The sequence below is a fragment of the Lampetra planeri genome, chromosome 20, assembly GCF_965212315.1.
Source record: "Lampetra planeri chromosome 20, kcLamPlan1.2.h2, whole genome shotgun sequence".
Lineage (NCBI taxonomy): Eukaryota > Metazoa > Chordata > Hyperoartia > Petromyzontiformes > Petromyzontidae > Lampetra > Lampetra planeri.
Genome location: NC_136126.1, coordinates 262998 through 276620, shown reverse-complemented (window position 1 = coordinate 276620; position 13623 = coordinate 262998). Strand labels below are relative to the sequence as shown.

The 13623-nt window shown below is 58.4% G+C and overlaps 2 protein-coding genes across 7 annotated transcripts in view; one reads left to right on the top strand and one right to left on the bottom strand.

Moving 5' to 3' along the window:
• The window catches only part of LOC144724212 (LIM/homeobox protein Lhx8-like), a 192452-nt gene that overhangs the window by 120827 nt on the left and 58002 nt on the right, over positions 1-13623 (bottom strand). The gene's annotated exons all lie outside the window — the stretch shown is intronic.
• LOC144724209 (zinc finger and BTB domain-containing protein 41-like) lies at positions 7317-13617 on the top strand. The gene is made up of 6 exons (XM_078603132.1): positions 7317-9394; positions 10121-10416; positions 11000-11147; positions 11445-11574; positions 12092-12187; positions 12979-13617. The coding sequence occupies exons 1-6, from the start codon at positions 7333-7335 to the stop codon at positions 13151-13153; spliced, it is 2907 nt and encodes a 968-aa protein (XP_078459258.1). The 5' UTR covers positions 7317-7332; the 3' UTR covers positions 13154-13617.

The following is a 13623-nucleotide window of genomic DNA, read 5'->3' as shown; positions in this document are numbered from 1 at the left end:
GCTCGGGGCTCCACCACTGACCCTCGGAGCCTCGGAGCGGGGACACTTAGTTCGGGGGGGGGGGGGGGGGGCTTGCAATACCGCAGGGGGTGCTGAGGGGATCAAAGATCCCTGCGCGGTGCCCCGGGGCCACCGCGTGCGGCAGGGGCCGACACTACACGAGCACGGAGGAGCGAGCACGACTCTCGTTTCCCATTCACCCATCCCGCTTCCTCTAGCACCTAATCCACGTGTAAAGTTCCCACTCGTATTTAACGATTAGTGTTTTTATTATTTACACACATTGTATCTTTTCTCTTGTTGGCGGTCCGTTCGCTCTGCTCACGCGCGTCCGTCACGGGGTCGTCAGATAGCGGTCAAGCGGTCGGTCGGTGGGCGAGTTGCGGGTGGATGAGGAAGCGGAGCGAGCGACTTACGGGGAATCAAAAGCGCACGAGTCGTCCCGGGGCAGGCGCACGCAGCTCGCGCCTGCCCCCACGAGAAGTTCGCGCCAAAACGACGCCGTCGCGTGGAACGACGTCGACGCGTCGCACCCCATGAAGCCGCGCCCGGCCCTCGTCACCGGGCACGGGCGAGGGCGCGAGCGAGGGCGCGATTTAAATTTGCGGTCGCGGCCATGGCGCTGGCGAGCGGCGCCGGCGAGCGGCACCGCCGCGGCGGTCTGCCCGGCGCCGACGAGCCGGTGCCAACGGCCTGCGACACGCACGTGGGACGTCGCGGGCGACTTCGTGCCGGTGAAGGGGGGGGTGGTGGAGTGACCCTGCCAGCCCCTCCCCCCGTTTGGGGTACGTGGGCATTCCCGGGCCCCTCCCTCTTCCCGCTCGCGATGACGGCGCGCGTCCCCCGGGCACCCCTCCTCGGTCTGCCGGGTTTGCCGAGCCGTGCCGCGACGGGGGGCCGCCCGACGTGCCGTCGAAGTTGCCGCGTGGCGGTCGGCGGAGCCGCTCTCCCGGCTGCTCCGGTCGAGCCTCGTCGACGCCGAATGGACCCCTGGGTAACACGAACCCCGTTTCTTGGTCTATCTTTGGTAACTTTTAGCGAAATCTAGAGAGAGCTGGAATGTCATGGGAAAGCGCGACATTCCACTTGATTCTTTGCGTCTTGATATTTCTGTGTGAACGTCGCAGCTCGTGGTAAATTGTTGCCGACTCGGACAGAGGGTTCCAAAATGTGCGGAGCGATTGCTGTGCCTCTTGCGAGTGCGGGTTCGTGCAGGGGGTGAAGCTATGCATCCGATCGACGAGTTAGTATCGAGATTATTAAGCACACGATAACGTTCTCCAATCATAAAATCTGTAAATGACGAGAAGACGCCAATCCTAACAGAATCGGCGTGCAGGCTGCTGCAAAACCATCCACTTCAAACGACACCACCGCAGAGACGTGCAAAAAGCAGTGAGCCTTGAACCATCAGCAGTTCCTGAAGAACTGAATTGTGGTCCTAACCAATTTTGAAGGGGTCCCAACTTATATATGTCTATGCAGTACATAGAGTTCCCAGAGGTAGACTTTGCAGCAGTGAACATCAGTTACTATACTGTGCTGATGAGTCCTAACACGGATGAAACCGGTTCACCACGGTTTTCTCACTGTATCGCTGCTGTCAGTTGGTCTCACATTTGCTCAAATTAGTTTTGCTGGTGACCCAAGGCAAGAAAGGCCCACAGTGCAGTTCTTCAGGAACTGCTGATGGGTGTTTTTGCGTAATGCAGAGAGGCCGCGGATGCCCCTGTGGGGGCGACACTCGGCTCACAGGCGTGCCAGGCGGCGGCCCGTTCCGTCTGCCCGTGGGGAATGTGTGCACAGGGCCCCCGCGTATTTGGGGACCGCTACAAAGCGTCTGTGTGCGTGCCTCGGTGTTTCTGCTGTGGCTCAGTGTCTGTATCATTTCTGTGTATCTCCATATTATCAGTGTTTCCTTTCAGTCTCGTGTCTTTCGGTGTCTGTTTTTGTGCCTCAATGTCTATATTCTGTCTCTGTGCATCACTGTCTAAGTGTCTATCCATGTCTGTGGCTTTATTTCTCGAGCTCTCTGTCTCTGTGCGCTTCTCTCTTTATGCCCGCGTGTCTCTCCCCGTGTCACTGTCTCAAGGCCCCCCTCGTTTCACCCATCTGCACAGCCCCCTCAGCCTTACCACACTTCGTGTTGTGACATCTCTGGGGGGTCGGGAAGGAACGGGACATGTTCTAGCAGCTGCTGTTAAACTCGGCAACGCACCTGTCTGTGTTGACCAATCATCAGGGTAGGGATGATGCAGAGCCGGGGGTGGCATAAATACCCTCCTCGAAGGGCAGTTGCGGGATGGCATGGACAGTCGCAGGGGGCAAGGCCTCAGTGGTAGACCAGTGCAGCTCGGGCAGTCACGTTTGGGCGCAGTGTGTTCTGTCTGAGCAGGTGGTGGTTCAAGAGACCCGGGTGAGAGACTCATTCGCAAGTGACCGGGGCAGTCACAAGGGGCAGTGTTGCGGCTGCACTGGATCCTGAGGCGCCCAGATAGCACCAAATAAAAGCCTGGGGGGGGGGGGGGGGAGTGCCGACCAGGCTACGATATTGCACAGGGGGCATGCGCGGTCACGCAGGGCACAGACAGTTTCGAGGGACATGAACAATCGCACGGATCCTGGTAGTCACGGGGGCAATGGTCACAAGGCCATGGGGCTGCCAAGGAAAGCATTGGGTGGTCACGAGGTGCAAGCGTTTGGCCGAGGGCAATAAGGGCACGGGCAATAAGGGCACGGGCAGTCATGGAGGAGGCATTGGCAGTCACGGCTGGTGGTGTACCTGCCTGTCCGTGAGTCGTGGATTTGTGAGCGATGTGGGATGCGCGCCATCGTCACCACCATCAATATGATGAGCGTCACCACCATCAATATGATGAGCGTCACCATCATAACACTGGCCTGGTGACGAGGGCGGTCCAGCACTCGCAGCAGCCGTGTACATAGTGTCGAGTCGAGCAGTGACGGCGATGATGGTCACATTGACGTTAATAAAATAAGGCATGTGGACGTGTTGCTCCTTTGCCTCGTTTGATGATACACACAGTTGCAGAGCACAGACCCAAACACGTCAAGCGGGCAGCAACAAATAGCACGACGAAATATGTGATCAGAGATTGCAACACGTTTCCTGAATAGAGCAGCAATGTTATTGTGGTAAGAGCTTGTGGGGAAAGATGGGAGGGAATTGCTAAGTTCAGCAGAGAGAGAAGCATTTTAGTCACAGTGCAACTTAGACCGCACACAAGAAGATCTAGCGCACAAAAAGATCTCACGGACAAGAAGATCTCACGGACAAGAAGATCTCACGGACATCGACGACGGAGGGGCAGTGACGGTCCCGGTCCTTGGTATAGACAGAAGGTGGCGAGTCTCGACCTGTGATGATGCAGTGTGGTGGGCGAATGATGAGTGGATGATTCTGTAAGTTACTGAGTGGGTGATTCTGTAAGTTAGTGAGTGGGTGATTCTGTAAGTTAGTGAGTGATGAGTGGGTGATTCTGTAAGTAAGTTAGTGAGTGATTCTGTAAGTTAGTGATGAGTGGGTGATTCTGTAAGTTAGTGAGTGATGAGTGGGTGATTCTGTAAGTTAGTGAGTGATGAGTGGGTGATTCTGTGAGTGATGAGTGGGTGATTCTGTAAGTTAGTGGGTGATTCTGTAAATTAGTGAGTGGGTGGGTGAGAGTGCGTTTGTGACCTGCAGTGCAGTGTCTGAACACAGTACGGATGAGACGAAACTGTCTGGTAGAGCCCCTCCACATGGTTCACAGGAACAGACACCATGGTAGTGAGTCGGCAAGTGCTGGCTCATCGCGTGCCTTCTTCACACGTGGACACGGCGTCTTTCGATGCACGCTGACCCATCATTGTTTGTGGGGGTCGGATTATCGTCAACGTTTTGCTGCTCCTCCGTCGAAGGAGCGCGATCACAGCGGTCCACTGCGTGGTCCGCAGTTCAAGTTCATTTATTAGGTTTCGCACTGTGAGCCATTCGGCTCTTGAATGGGGTGCAAACGCAACAAACAAAAAAACTAAAACATGAACAAGAAAACATCTTAAAGTGACTATGTGCAAACAGAAAATCCAAGAAAAGACAGCAAAATATTGCAGAAAAAGCACCGCACACCAACACTGTGTGCACAAATCCCAGTGGGATGCAAGTCAAACAACAACAACCACAAGACAACTTAGATTAAGGCCATCAGTCTAACTCTGTACTACAACAAACAAACATGGCCAAACCCAAAAAAGTTTCGAAAGTCACCAAAATAAAGCCATGAAAGCAATGAAACAGTGACCATAGGAACTGTGACCGAATTTTCACAATAAACGTGAACAACATGTACCACATGTACTCCATGTACCACCAAACCCTGCAGCCATATCTGGCTGCAGTGTGGGAAGCATGCAGAGGGTCGCGCCTCGTCTCGAAGTCTTCGACGGCGCTGTTTGTTGCTCGCCGCTCGGCGCCGTCGGCCTCTGCGTGACCCCGCCCGTCAGCTGCGTGACCCCCGCCCGTCAGCTGCGCGAGTGATGCGCCCGGGCGCAGCACCCGGCGGAGGGATTCGTGACGCGGCGCGCGCGTCCGCGGAGGGGAAAGAGTGCGGCGCTCTGTGCTGCTCCCCCACCTCTTCAACATCGTCACCGACATCATCGACATCGTCGACGTCGTCGTCGTCGTGGTGGTCGTCGTCACCGCCATCGCCGTCCGTTACCGCGGGGTTCGGAGTGAAACCGCGGGAGGGAGAGGCTCGCAGTTTGAATGTCGGAGAAGATGGCGAGGCGAGGCGGAGGAGGCCCGGGCGGGCGCAACATCATCACCATCATCACTAATACATCGCCACCATCATCATTAACATCACCACCACCATCACCATCATCACTAATACATCACCACCATCATTAACATCACCACCATCATCACTAATACATCACAATCATCACTAACATCACCACCATCACCATCATCACTAATACATCGCCACCATCATTAACATCACCACCATCATCACTAATACATCACAATCATCACTAACATCACCACCATCACCATCATCACTAATACATCACCACCATCATCACTAACATCAGTAACACACCCTCATCATCACTGATATCACTAACCTAACACACCACCATCATCACTAACATCATCACTAACATCACCATCATCACTAACATCAGTAACATCACCACCATCATCACTAACATCAGTAACTCATCATCATCACTGACATCGCCGTCGTCACCAACTCATCACCATCATCTCGCTCCTCATCGCCTCCCCTCTCCTGCCTCGTCATCCGGTGCCCTCGTCATCCAGGGAGCCCAGGTGAGGCCAGGTGAGCCCAGGTGAGGCCGTGCTGACCCCCTTTCACCGAGTGACCCCCCCCCCCTGCGGAGCGAGGCAGGGGCAGTCCGCGTGCTCTACACGCCCCGCCAGACACGCGGCGGTGCGTGGCTTGAGGTGGAACTCTGCGCAGTTCTCGACACTCGGTGTGTCATCAGCAGGCCGCCTCGTGACCATGTGGGTGCTGAGCGCCTCTGAATTGTTCCACGGGGATGGTGGCCCCCCCGCTAGTTAGCACGGGAGATCCGTTGTGTGTGTGAGCACAGCCGCGACACAAACTTACGGCATCGACATTGCAGAGTACGGGTTGGGGGGGGGGGGGTCCTCAAGGACTAGTGCACAGCGAAGAGACGCGGCCTCGACCGGCATCAGCCACCAGCAGCGGACTCGGGCCGCCATCCTCGCAGCAGCGGCTGGTGGTTGGCCATCGGACAAAGGCACCGCGCGCTTTCGGATGCGCTTCTGCGGCCGTCTGGAACGCTCTTCCAATGTTCTATATGCCCTTTTAAATCTGAATTGGAAACTCATTTCTTGAGAACTGCTTTTTGTGTTTCGTTCTCGTTGAACACGAGAACGAAACAACCCAGTGCAAACCATGTGAGAGCAATAGGCGACAGCAAGGATGTTGGTTCAATATCGACACAGACGGGGAGTGAAGGGAGGCAAGCCCACGCCAAGGGTGTTCTAGCAACGCGGAGATCTGAGGTTCGTGATGCTGTTCATGTTAGCAGTGGTGTTGCTGTGATGGTTTTAATGTCGATGCTAATAGTGATAGTGTTGATGCGATAGTGATGTGGTCGCAGTGTTGTTATGATTATTACGCAGATTGTTTACCCAGGAAAGCCTCACGGAGTCACAGTAACTCCTCTTTCTCAGGAGGGTCCTGCCACATTTGTGAAGTAGGGGGCCATGTTGCTGCTGCTGTGTGTCATCCCAATTGAGTAATGCACAAGTACATATTCAGCACTGGGATGTTACACTGTGTTGGAACATACAAACTCGACTCGCATTCACTCACCCTCGCATTCACTCAATCTCACAGACTCTCACTGTGCAGAACAGGGGGAGAAGATACATTCCAGAAAAAGCGTCCGATTTGGGAATTGAACCGGGGCCCTTATTGCTGTGAGAGGCACGGGTGTCACCACTGCACCGCCACCCTGTTGCCTGCTGCACGATTATTTGAGGTTTGTTAACATTGCTTGTGTCGAGCTCCCACTGAATTATTCTTTGGGCCCACTCTTTAAACACGTTCACGCTACAGGCCTGCCGAGTGGACACAGCGCACAGAGGTTTCACGAGCCGCAGACGCCAACATCGCCAACGTTGGCTGTGCCGCCGCGCGTTTCCATCCCTCCCTGTAGGCCGACCAGCGAATTCCCGGAAAAAACCCAGCGGCCACCGCTTGCCCACGCGCCCGCATCTCCGTCGACCGGCATCACGTCATGCAGAGGAGCCACGTGGAGCCGGACGGTGCCCGAGGTGACGGCGAGGCCACCGACGGCCCGGGTGACGGCCCGGGTGACGGCCGTGCTCGCGGGGAGCAGCGGGAGAAGCGTGGCCATGGCGAGACAGAACGGGGGAACGCAGCTGTCGACGTTGACGACCGTGTCGCCGATCAATCGGCCATGATGGACCGGGTTGAGACGCAAGGCACGGGGGATGAGGAGGAAGAGGGGGTCGTGGGGGACGAGGTTGGAATGGGGGGCGAGGGGGGCATGGAGGATGAGGGGATAATGGGGGGTGAGGGGGGCGAGGGGGGCATGGAGGACGAGGGAGGAGTGGGGGACGAGGGGGGAGTGGGGGATGAAGGGGTCATGGGGGACGAGGGTGGAGTAGGGGAAGAGGGTGGAGTGGGGGGCGTGGGGGATGAGGGGATAATGGGGGGTGAGGGGGGCATGGAGGACGAGGGGGTCGTGGGGGACGAGTTGGGTGTAGGAAATGCGGGGGATGAGGTCTTCGTGGGAGCCGTGGGGGATGAGATGTGCGTGGGAGATATGGAGGGTGTGGGGGACGAAGGAGGAATGGATGACGAGGGGGGCATGAGGAATGAAGTGTGTGTGGGAGACGAGAGGGGTATGGTGGACGAGAGAGGCGAGGGGGCAATTGGCGACGAGGTGGGTGTGGAAAACGTGGGCGGTGTGGAGGATGAGGTGGACGATGGGATGAGGTGGACGAAGGGAACCTGGTGGAAGAGGTGGAATCCTTTTGTGGAGACGGTCGGCGACTGTGATAATGCGGCCGCGGTGACGACGTTGGTGAGCGCCCCCACCTGCGACGTGGTGACGGAGCGGCCGGGCCGCTCTGTGGAGCTCGCGGCCCTTCCTCCGCACGAGGTCGCCGTGCCGGGTAACGCCGAGGGCTCGGCCGCCCAGCCCCTGCGGGAAAGCGTCAACGACGTCGTCGGAGCACAGGCGGAGAGCGACACGTCCGAGGATGTCTCGCCGGGCTCCGAGTCGGCACGAGGATTTGCTGCGTCGGCGCCGCTCGTCGGGGAGAACGGCGCGGATGAGGGCGCCGGCTCTCCCCGGGCACGGCGCGAGAGCGAGGTGATCGCGCGGTCCCCCCTGTACCCGCTGGACCTCCTCAAGAGGCTGAACGACGACCGGCTCGGGGAGGCCCGGTTCTGCGACGTCACCATCGCCGTGCAGGACGGGCGCTTCCCGGCGCACCGCGCCGTGTTGGCCATGGCGAGCTCGTACCTCGGCTCGCTGCTGCAGCACCATTGCAGCCGTGCCACCGTCCGCCTGGGTAAGGCGGGCGCCGGCGAGGAGGAGGCGCCGACGACGATGGGCGTGGAAAGTGTGACGTCGCCCGCATTTGCGTGTCTCATGGAGTTCCTCTACACCGCCGAGTTCCGGCTGCAGTCGAGCGACGTCTCAGCCGTTCTGGGCACCGCCAGGGAGCTGCAGATGGAGGAAGCGGTGCGGGTGCTTACCGCGCGGGACGCGGAGCCGGTGCCGCTCGGAGAGCGCCTGGGACACGGCACCGGCGTTGATGGTGGTAGTCCCGCGCAGGCACCGGCGGAACCCGGCACCTCGTCGGGCCGCGACGGCAGCGGGGAGACCGACCACCTGGCAGGGACCAGCCCAGATGACCGGCGCGGTGGCACCGGTGGTGCCGGGCCCGTCGGTGTGGATGCCGGTGACCCGGTCCCGAGCGGCACCGGCTGTGCCACCCGCGGCTACCGGTGTCCCGCGTGTCCCAAACGCTTCACCTACAAGAAATCTTTTGAGAACCACGTACTGCGACATCACCCCGCCGAGCGGACCGAACGGGGCCCATCTGGCGCCAGTGATGGTGGTGTGTTTCTCACTCTGACGCCCGGTGCGACACCCCAGGACAAAGCGACCACCACCGTAGCTCAAACGCGGCGTTCCCAGCGTACCCCGTGCCCCACCACCAAGCGGAAACCGAGTGTTGCCGGCGTCTCTACGGCAACAGAAGAGACGGCGTCGTGGCAACCCCCGTCCTCCTCCTTCTCGGTCTCCTCATCCTGCTCCAACTCCGCGGGGAGGTCCTCGCGGAGGAGCGGGGCGCTGGCGGATTGCGAGAAGAGCGTGGCGCTGCCGAGGAAAAGGCCGTGCCGGGGCGGCGCTGGCACCGCCGACCGGCTCATCGCGCCCTCAGGGCAGTACGAGGAGGACGGCGCCGCCGCCGCCATGGCGACCGACGACCCAGTGGAAAGCGGTTACCACGACGATGCAAAAAACAACATTGTGAGACACGAGGACGAAGCCGCGGCCATGACAATAGCACCGAGTGGAGCCGACGTGAAGCCCGGAGCCGGTGATGATGAGGACAAGAGGGCGGCCACGGTGGAAGACGAGAAGCTCGCGGAGAACGAGGAGGAGCAAGAGGGAGGAGACAGCGACGGTGGCGGTGCCGGGAGCGACGGCACTCGGGGCGCGATCTCGTCCGCCCGCAAGCCCCGGGCGAGGCTCGCGGAGCGGAGGATCCCGGCCGTGCTGGCGCCGTTGCTGCCCACCGGAGGGAAAAGGCTGTTCGAGTGCCCGAGATGCCACAAGGCCTTCGACAGGAAGGGTGAGGATGGAGCCTGAACAACGCGAGGCACGCGGCGTGGTGTCGTGGCATCGCCGATTTGTTTGGGCTGCGGTCGCTGCACGGAGTGTGGGCGTTGAACTGGCGTGGGGTGGCACCGCTGCGTTGCGCTGCTAATTAGCCGGCCACGTGGCTCGGGCAGAGCGAGCTCCTCGCAATTGAAAGGTGGTGTGAGTTCATAAACTGAGTTACCATTTCGTGGGGATTAACAGTGGTTCTATTAATAGACTCGTCTCTGCCATAGGAAAATATAATTTCCACCACTGGCTCTACAGAGCTGTAAACAAGATAGCGCCAATGCCTCATTGCTCACGGGAGCAGGAAAGGACTCTGACGTTTGACAGCTGCATAGGCTTTTGCGCTTGAGGCGCTGTATGGCTCTCCGATGTGGTTTTGGGTTGTGCCGAATGTCGTTAACCACAATGTCAGATGTTTTGCCCCCACGTGCCGGAAGCTTGTTTAGCTCCCAGCGCTGAAATTATTAAGTTCCTGAAGAAGCTTCTAGCATGCGGGGCGAAGCGTCGGACATGGACCCACGGAACAACATGAAAAAAACATGGGCGAGATATTGTGGGGTTACATCGGCAGATTGAAGGTAACGGGAGGAGGCCAGGCCCCAATAAGGATTAAAAGTTTGAAGACGGACGAGTGAACGGGCGGCGGGGCACGGCGGGGCGTGTTGACGGGCGGCGCCGTGTCCCTTGCCAGGGAAGTTCGCGTGCCACGTGCGCACCCACACGGGCGAGAAACCCTTCTCCTGCAAGATGTGTGACCGGCGCTTCGCCTCCAAGTCCAACCTCACGGCGCACGCCAAGCGCCACGGCCGCCGCCTTGGACTCCGGCCGGCTGGCGGGCCCCGGCCGGGCCGGCGGGGCGACAGAGCGACGGCGCCGCGCGGGCCCTCATCGGCACCCGCGGCGGCCGCAAAGGACGAGGGGCCAGAGGAGGCGGACTCCGAACCCGACGCCGATGCCAGGGAGGGACCCCCTCGGTTGCAGTGCCAGGTGAGGGTCGGGGTCCGCGCGAGCCGGTGCAGACGGAGGGGAGATTTGTGCGATTCGCTCGTTAACTTGCCGAGAGCGCCGGTGTAAGTCCAGCCGGTATCTCCTGAAATTACTTGTCAAATGTGTTGACGCTAACGATGGATATAACGTTTGGTAAAATCTCGGCCTCGGCAAAGTAGCTCGGCTTAAGCCTCTTTTCTCCTGGCGTATATCCGAGCCAGAACGGCACAGAGCTCTCGCAGTACCAAGGGTGGTGTTCCATTGGCTGTTTGCCGAGCCGAACCAGAACCAAGCTGTGGAACTGACAGCACGACTGTGGCCTCGCAACACAACATCTGGATTAGTGCCAAGCAGGTCCAGAGGCGAGGCTAATGACCTCGTGAAATACAGGGTCCCGAATATCTCTCTTCTTATTTGGACTATCACTGGCGAAAATTATAGCGATGGCGGTGATGATAATGGTGATGGCGGTGATGATAATGGTGATGGCGGTGATGGTAATGGTGATGGCGGCCATGGTGATGGCGGCGACGGTGAGAGCGGTGATGACGGCGATGGTGCCGGTGGTGCGCTGCCATGCCAGGTCTGTGACAAGTGGTTCCAGCGGCGCGCGCACCTGGAGGAGCACGGCATCCTGCACACGGTGGCGACGCCGTTCCCCTGCGGATTTTGCCCCGAGAGCTTCCGCTCGCGCTTCGCTCGTCTCAAGCACCAGGAGAAGACGCACCTGGGTGAGGGCCGCACTGCCCCAGGTCCCCGCGTGATCCCCCACGTCTCCGTGACTCCTCGTCCGCGTGCCTCTGTCCCCACGCGCAACACGATGTCCATGTGTCCTAGAGTTTCCGTGTCCCCCATATTCCCGTGTGTCCCATGCACAACCCCCTGTCTCTCTGTCCCCCCGCGTTTACGTGCGACGCAACGTTTACCGCGATGATTTCCCAATAAGAAATCGATTCTCAAGTGGCCTGCTTGACCCCCGGGACGAAGGAGAGTTGAGTTTGACCGCAACCATGCGTGCCTGGGGACAGGGCCCTTCCCGTGCAACGTGTGTGGCCGCACATTCAACGACTCGGGCAACCTCAAGCGCCACGTGGACTGCACGCACGGCGGCAAGAAGAAGTGGGCGTGCAACGTGTGCGGCAAGGCCGTGCGAGAGAGGTGTGTGCTGCCCCCACGTAACCACGTGCCCCGCGCCGTGGTGGCGATGAGAACGATATGGAGTTGCGACTGATAGAGAGCCCCCTCTGTTATGCTGGGTGGGGGGGTATCTCAGAGCGCTTTTTCCACGATGCGCGACTTGCATCACATCTCACATCTCGGAGGAGACCCCCCCCGAGTGGTAGCTATCCCTATGCAGCAAAAGATGACTCGGCACCTAGCCTGCAGTGTGGTGAGTCAGTGGATGATTGAGTGATTGGGAAAGTGAGTGAGTGGGCGAGTGAGTGAGTGATTGAGCAGGTGATTCAGTGTGTGAGTGATTGAGCGGGCATTTGAGTGTGTGAGTCTGTGACTGGGTTAACATGTGAGGGTGTGAGTGAGTGTGTGAGCGAGCAAGTTGTTGTGTATGGTGGATGAACACAGTACGCATAAGACGACGTAGTAGACCTGTGAACGTGTAACTGCAGGCTACACAGGGGACCTTTGTTTTTGTGTCGTTTGTCCCCGTGGCCCACAGGACCACCCTCAAGGAACACATGCGCATCCACAGTGGGGAGAAGCCACACCTGTGCAGTGTCTGTGGGCAACGGTTCCGCCACAGCAGCACCTACAGGTGAGGACCTTCAGCTGTAGCCACAGCAGCGCCTACAGGTGAGCGCGCTCACAGCAGTACAAACAGCAGTACACCAGTACAAACAGCAGTACACCAGTACAAACAGCAGTACACCAGTACAAACAGCAGTACAGCAGTAAACCTACAGGTGAGGACCTTCGGCTGTAGGTGTGCTGCAATTGACCGGATAGAGGGAGCTAAACGGGTACGGGATGGGCTGGAGAAGAGATGGGTTGATGTCGTACAGGAGGATGTGGAGCTGACTGGGCTTGCCAAAGACTGATACTAGCTATGTCAAGATTGGCCTCTGTGGAGGAGGCTCGTGAATGTCGCTTACTGAGCAATGCCAGGCTAGGTGCACTTTGAGGCTTCTGGGCGGTTGAAGGCAGCAGTGACCCTCCAGCAAGAACGAAGGGCAGAGAAGCGACACAACAACGATCGCGCTGCTGAGTGGTTAACACACCGCAAATTGGCACAGTTGCGAGCACAGATGGTGTATCTGCTAATCATCTCAGTCATTCAACCCATAACACTGCATCTTCTTCACCCTCCTGACAACGAGCCTTCCACACTTCACGTGCGGCCTGAAAGGGCACTTAGCCTGGCACAAGTGCCATGATGACGTCGCCGTCTTTTAGTGGCGAATGGCGGCTGCTGCTGTTGCATAATGGAGTATTTGTCGTTTGCGGTGTGTGTCGTGTGTGGTGTGTGTCGTTTGCGGTGTGTGCCATGTACCGTGCGGTGTGTGCGGTGTGGTGTGTGTGGTGTGGTGTGTGCCGTGCGGTGTGCAGGCTGCACGTGCGTGTGCACCAGGAGGACCGGCGCTACGAGTGCGAGTCGTGCGGAAAAACCTTCAACCGACAGGACCACCTCTCCAAGCACAAGAAGACTCACTCCGGTGAGTCTTCTTGTGCACCACACCCCACAGCACCACACGCCTGGGTGTGTGCGCGAATCGTCGTGTGAACGGCTGTGTGGGCGACGGGTGTGTATGTTGATGTGTGTGTCTGTGCGGGAAGTGTTAGTGCAACGATTAGCACACTGTCCTATGAACTCAGAAACACGAGGTTGATTCTCGCTCATGGCCAACGCCAGTGACGATTATTTAAAGTGGTCCTGGGCCTCCCCTAGGTTGACTCAGCTCCAAATGAGCCAATGAGGGCCCGATGCATGTGTGATGCCTGTGTGATGCCTGGGTGTGTGTGTGTAGTGTGTGATGCCTGTGTGTGTGTGTGGTGTGTGATGCGTGTGTGTGTGTGTAGTGTGTGATGCCTGTGTGTGTGTGTAGTGTGTGATGCCTGTGTGTGTGTGTAGTGTGTGATGCGCGTGTGTGTGTGTGTGTAGTGTGTGATGCGCGTGTGTGTGTAGTGTGTGATGCGTGTGTGTGTGTAGTGTGTGATGTGTGTGTGTGTGTGTAGTGTGTGATGCGTGTGTGT

Coding starts and splice junctions, on each gene's coding strand:
- LOC144724209 (XM_078603132.1), top strand. CDS start 7,333: ATGTGCGTGGGAGATATGGAGGGTGTGGGGGACGAAGGAGGAATGGAT. Junction 9,395..10,120: donor CAAGGCCTTCGACAGGAAGG/GTGAGGATGGAG, acceptor GTCCCTTGCCAG/GGAAGTTCGCGTGCCACGTG. Junction 11,148..11,444: donor CCAGGAGAAGACGCACCTGG/GTGAGGGCCGCA, acceptor GCCTGGGGACAG/GGCCCTTCCCGTGCAACGTG.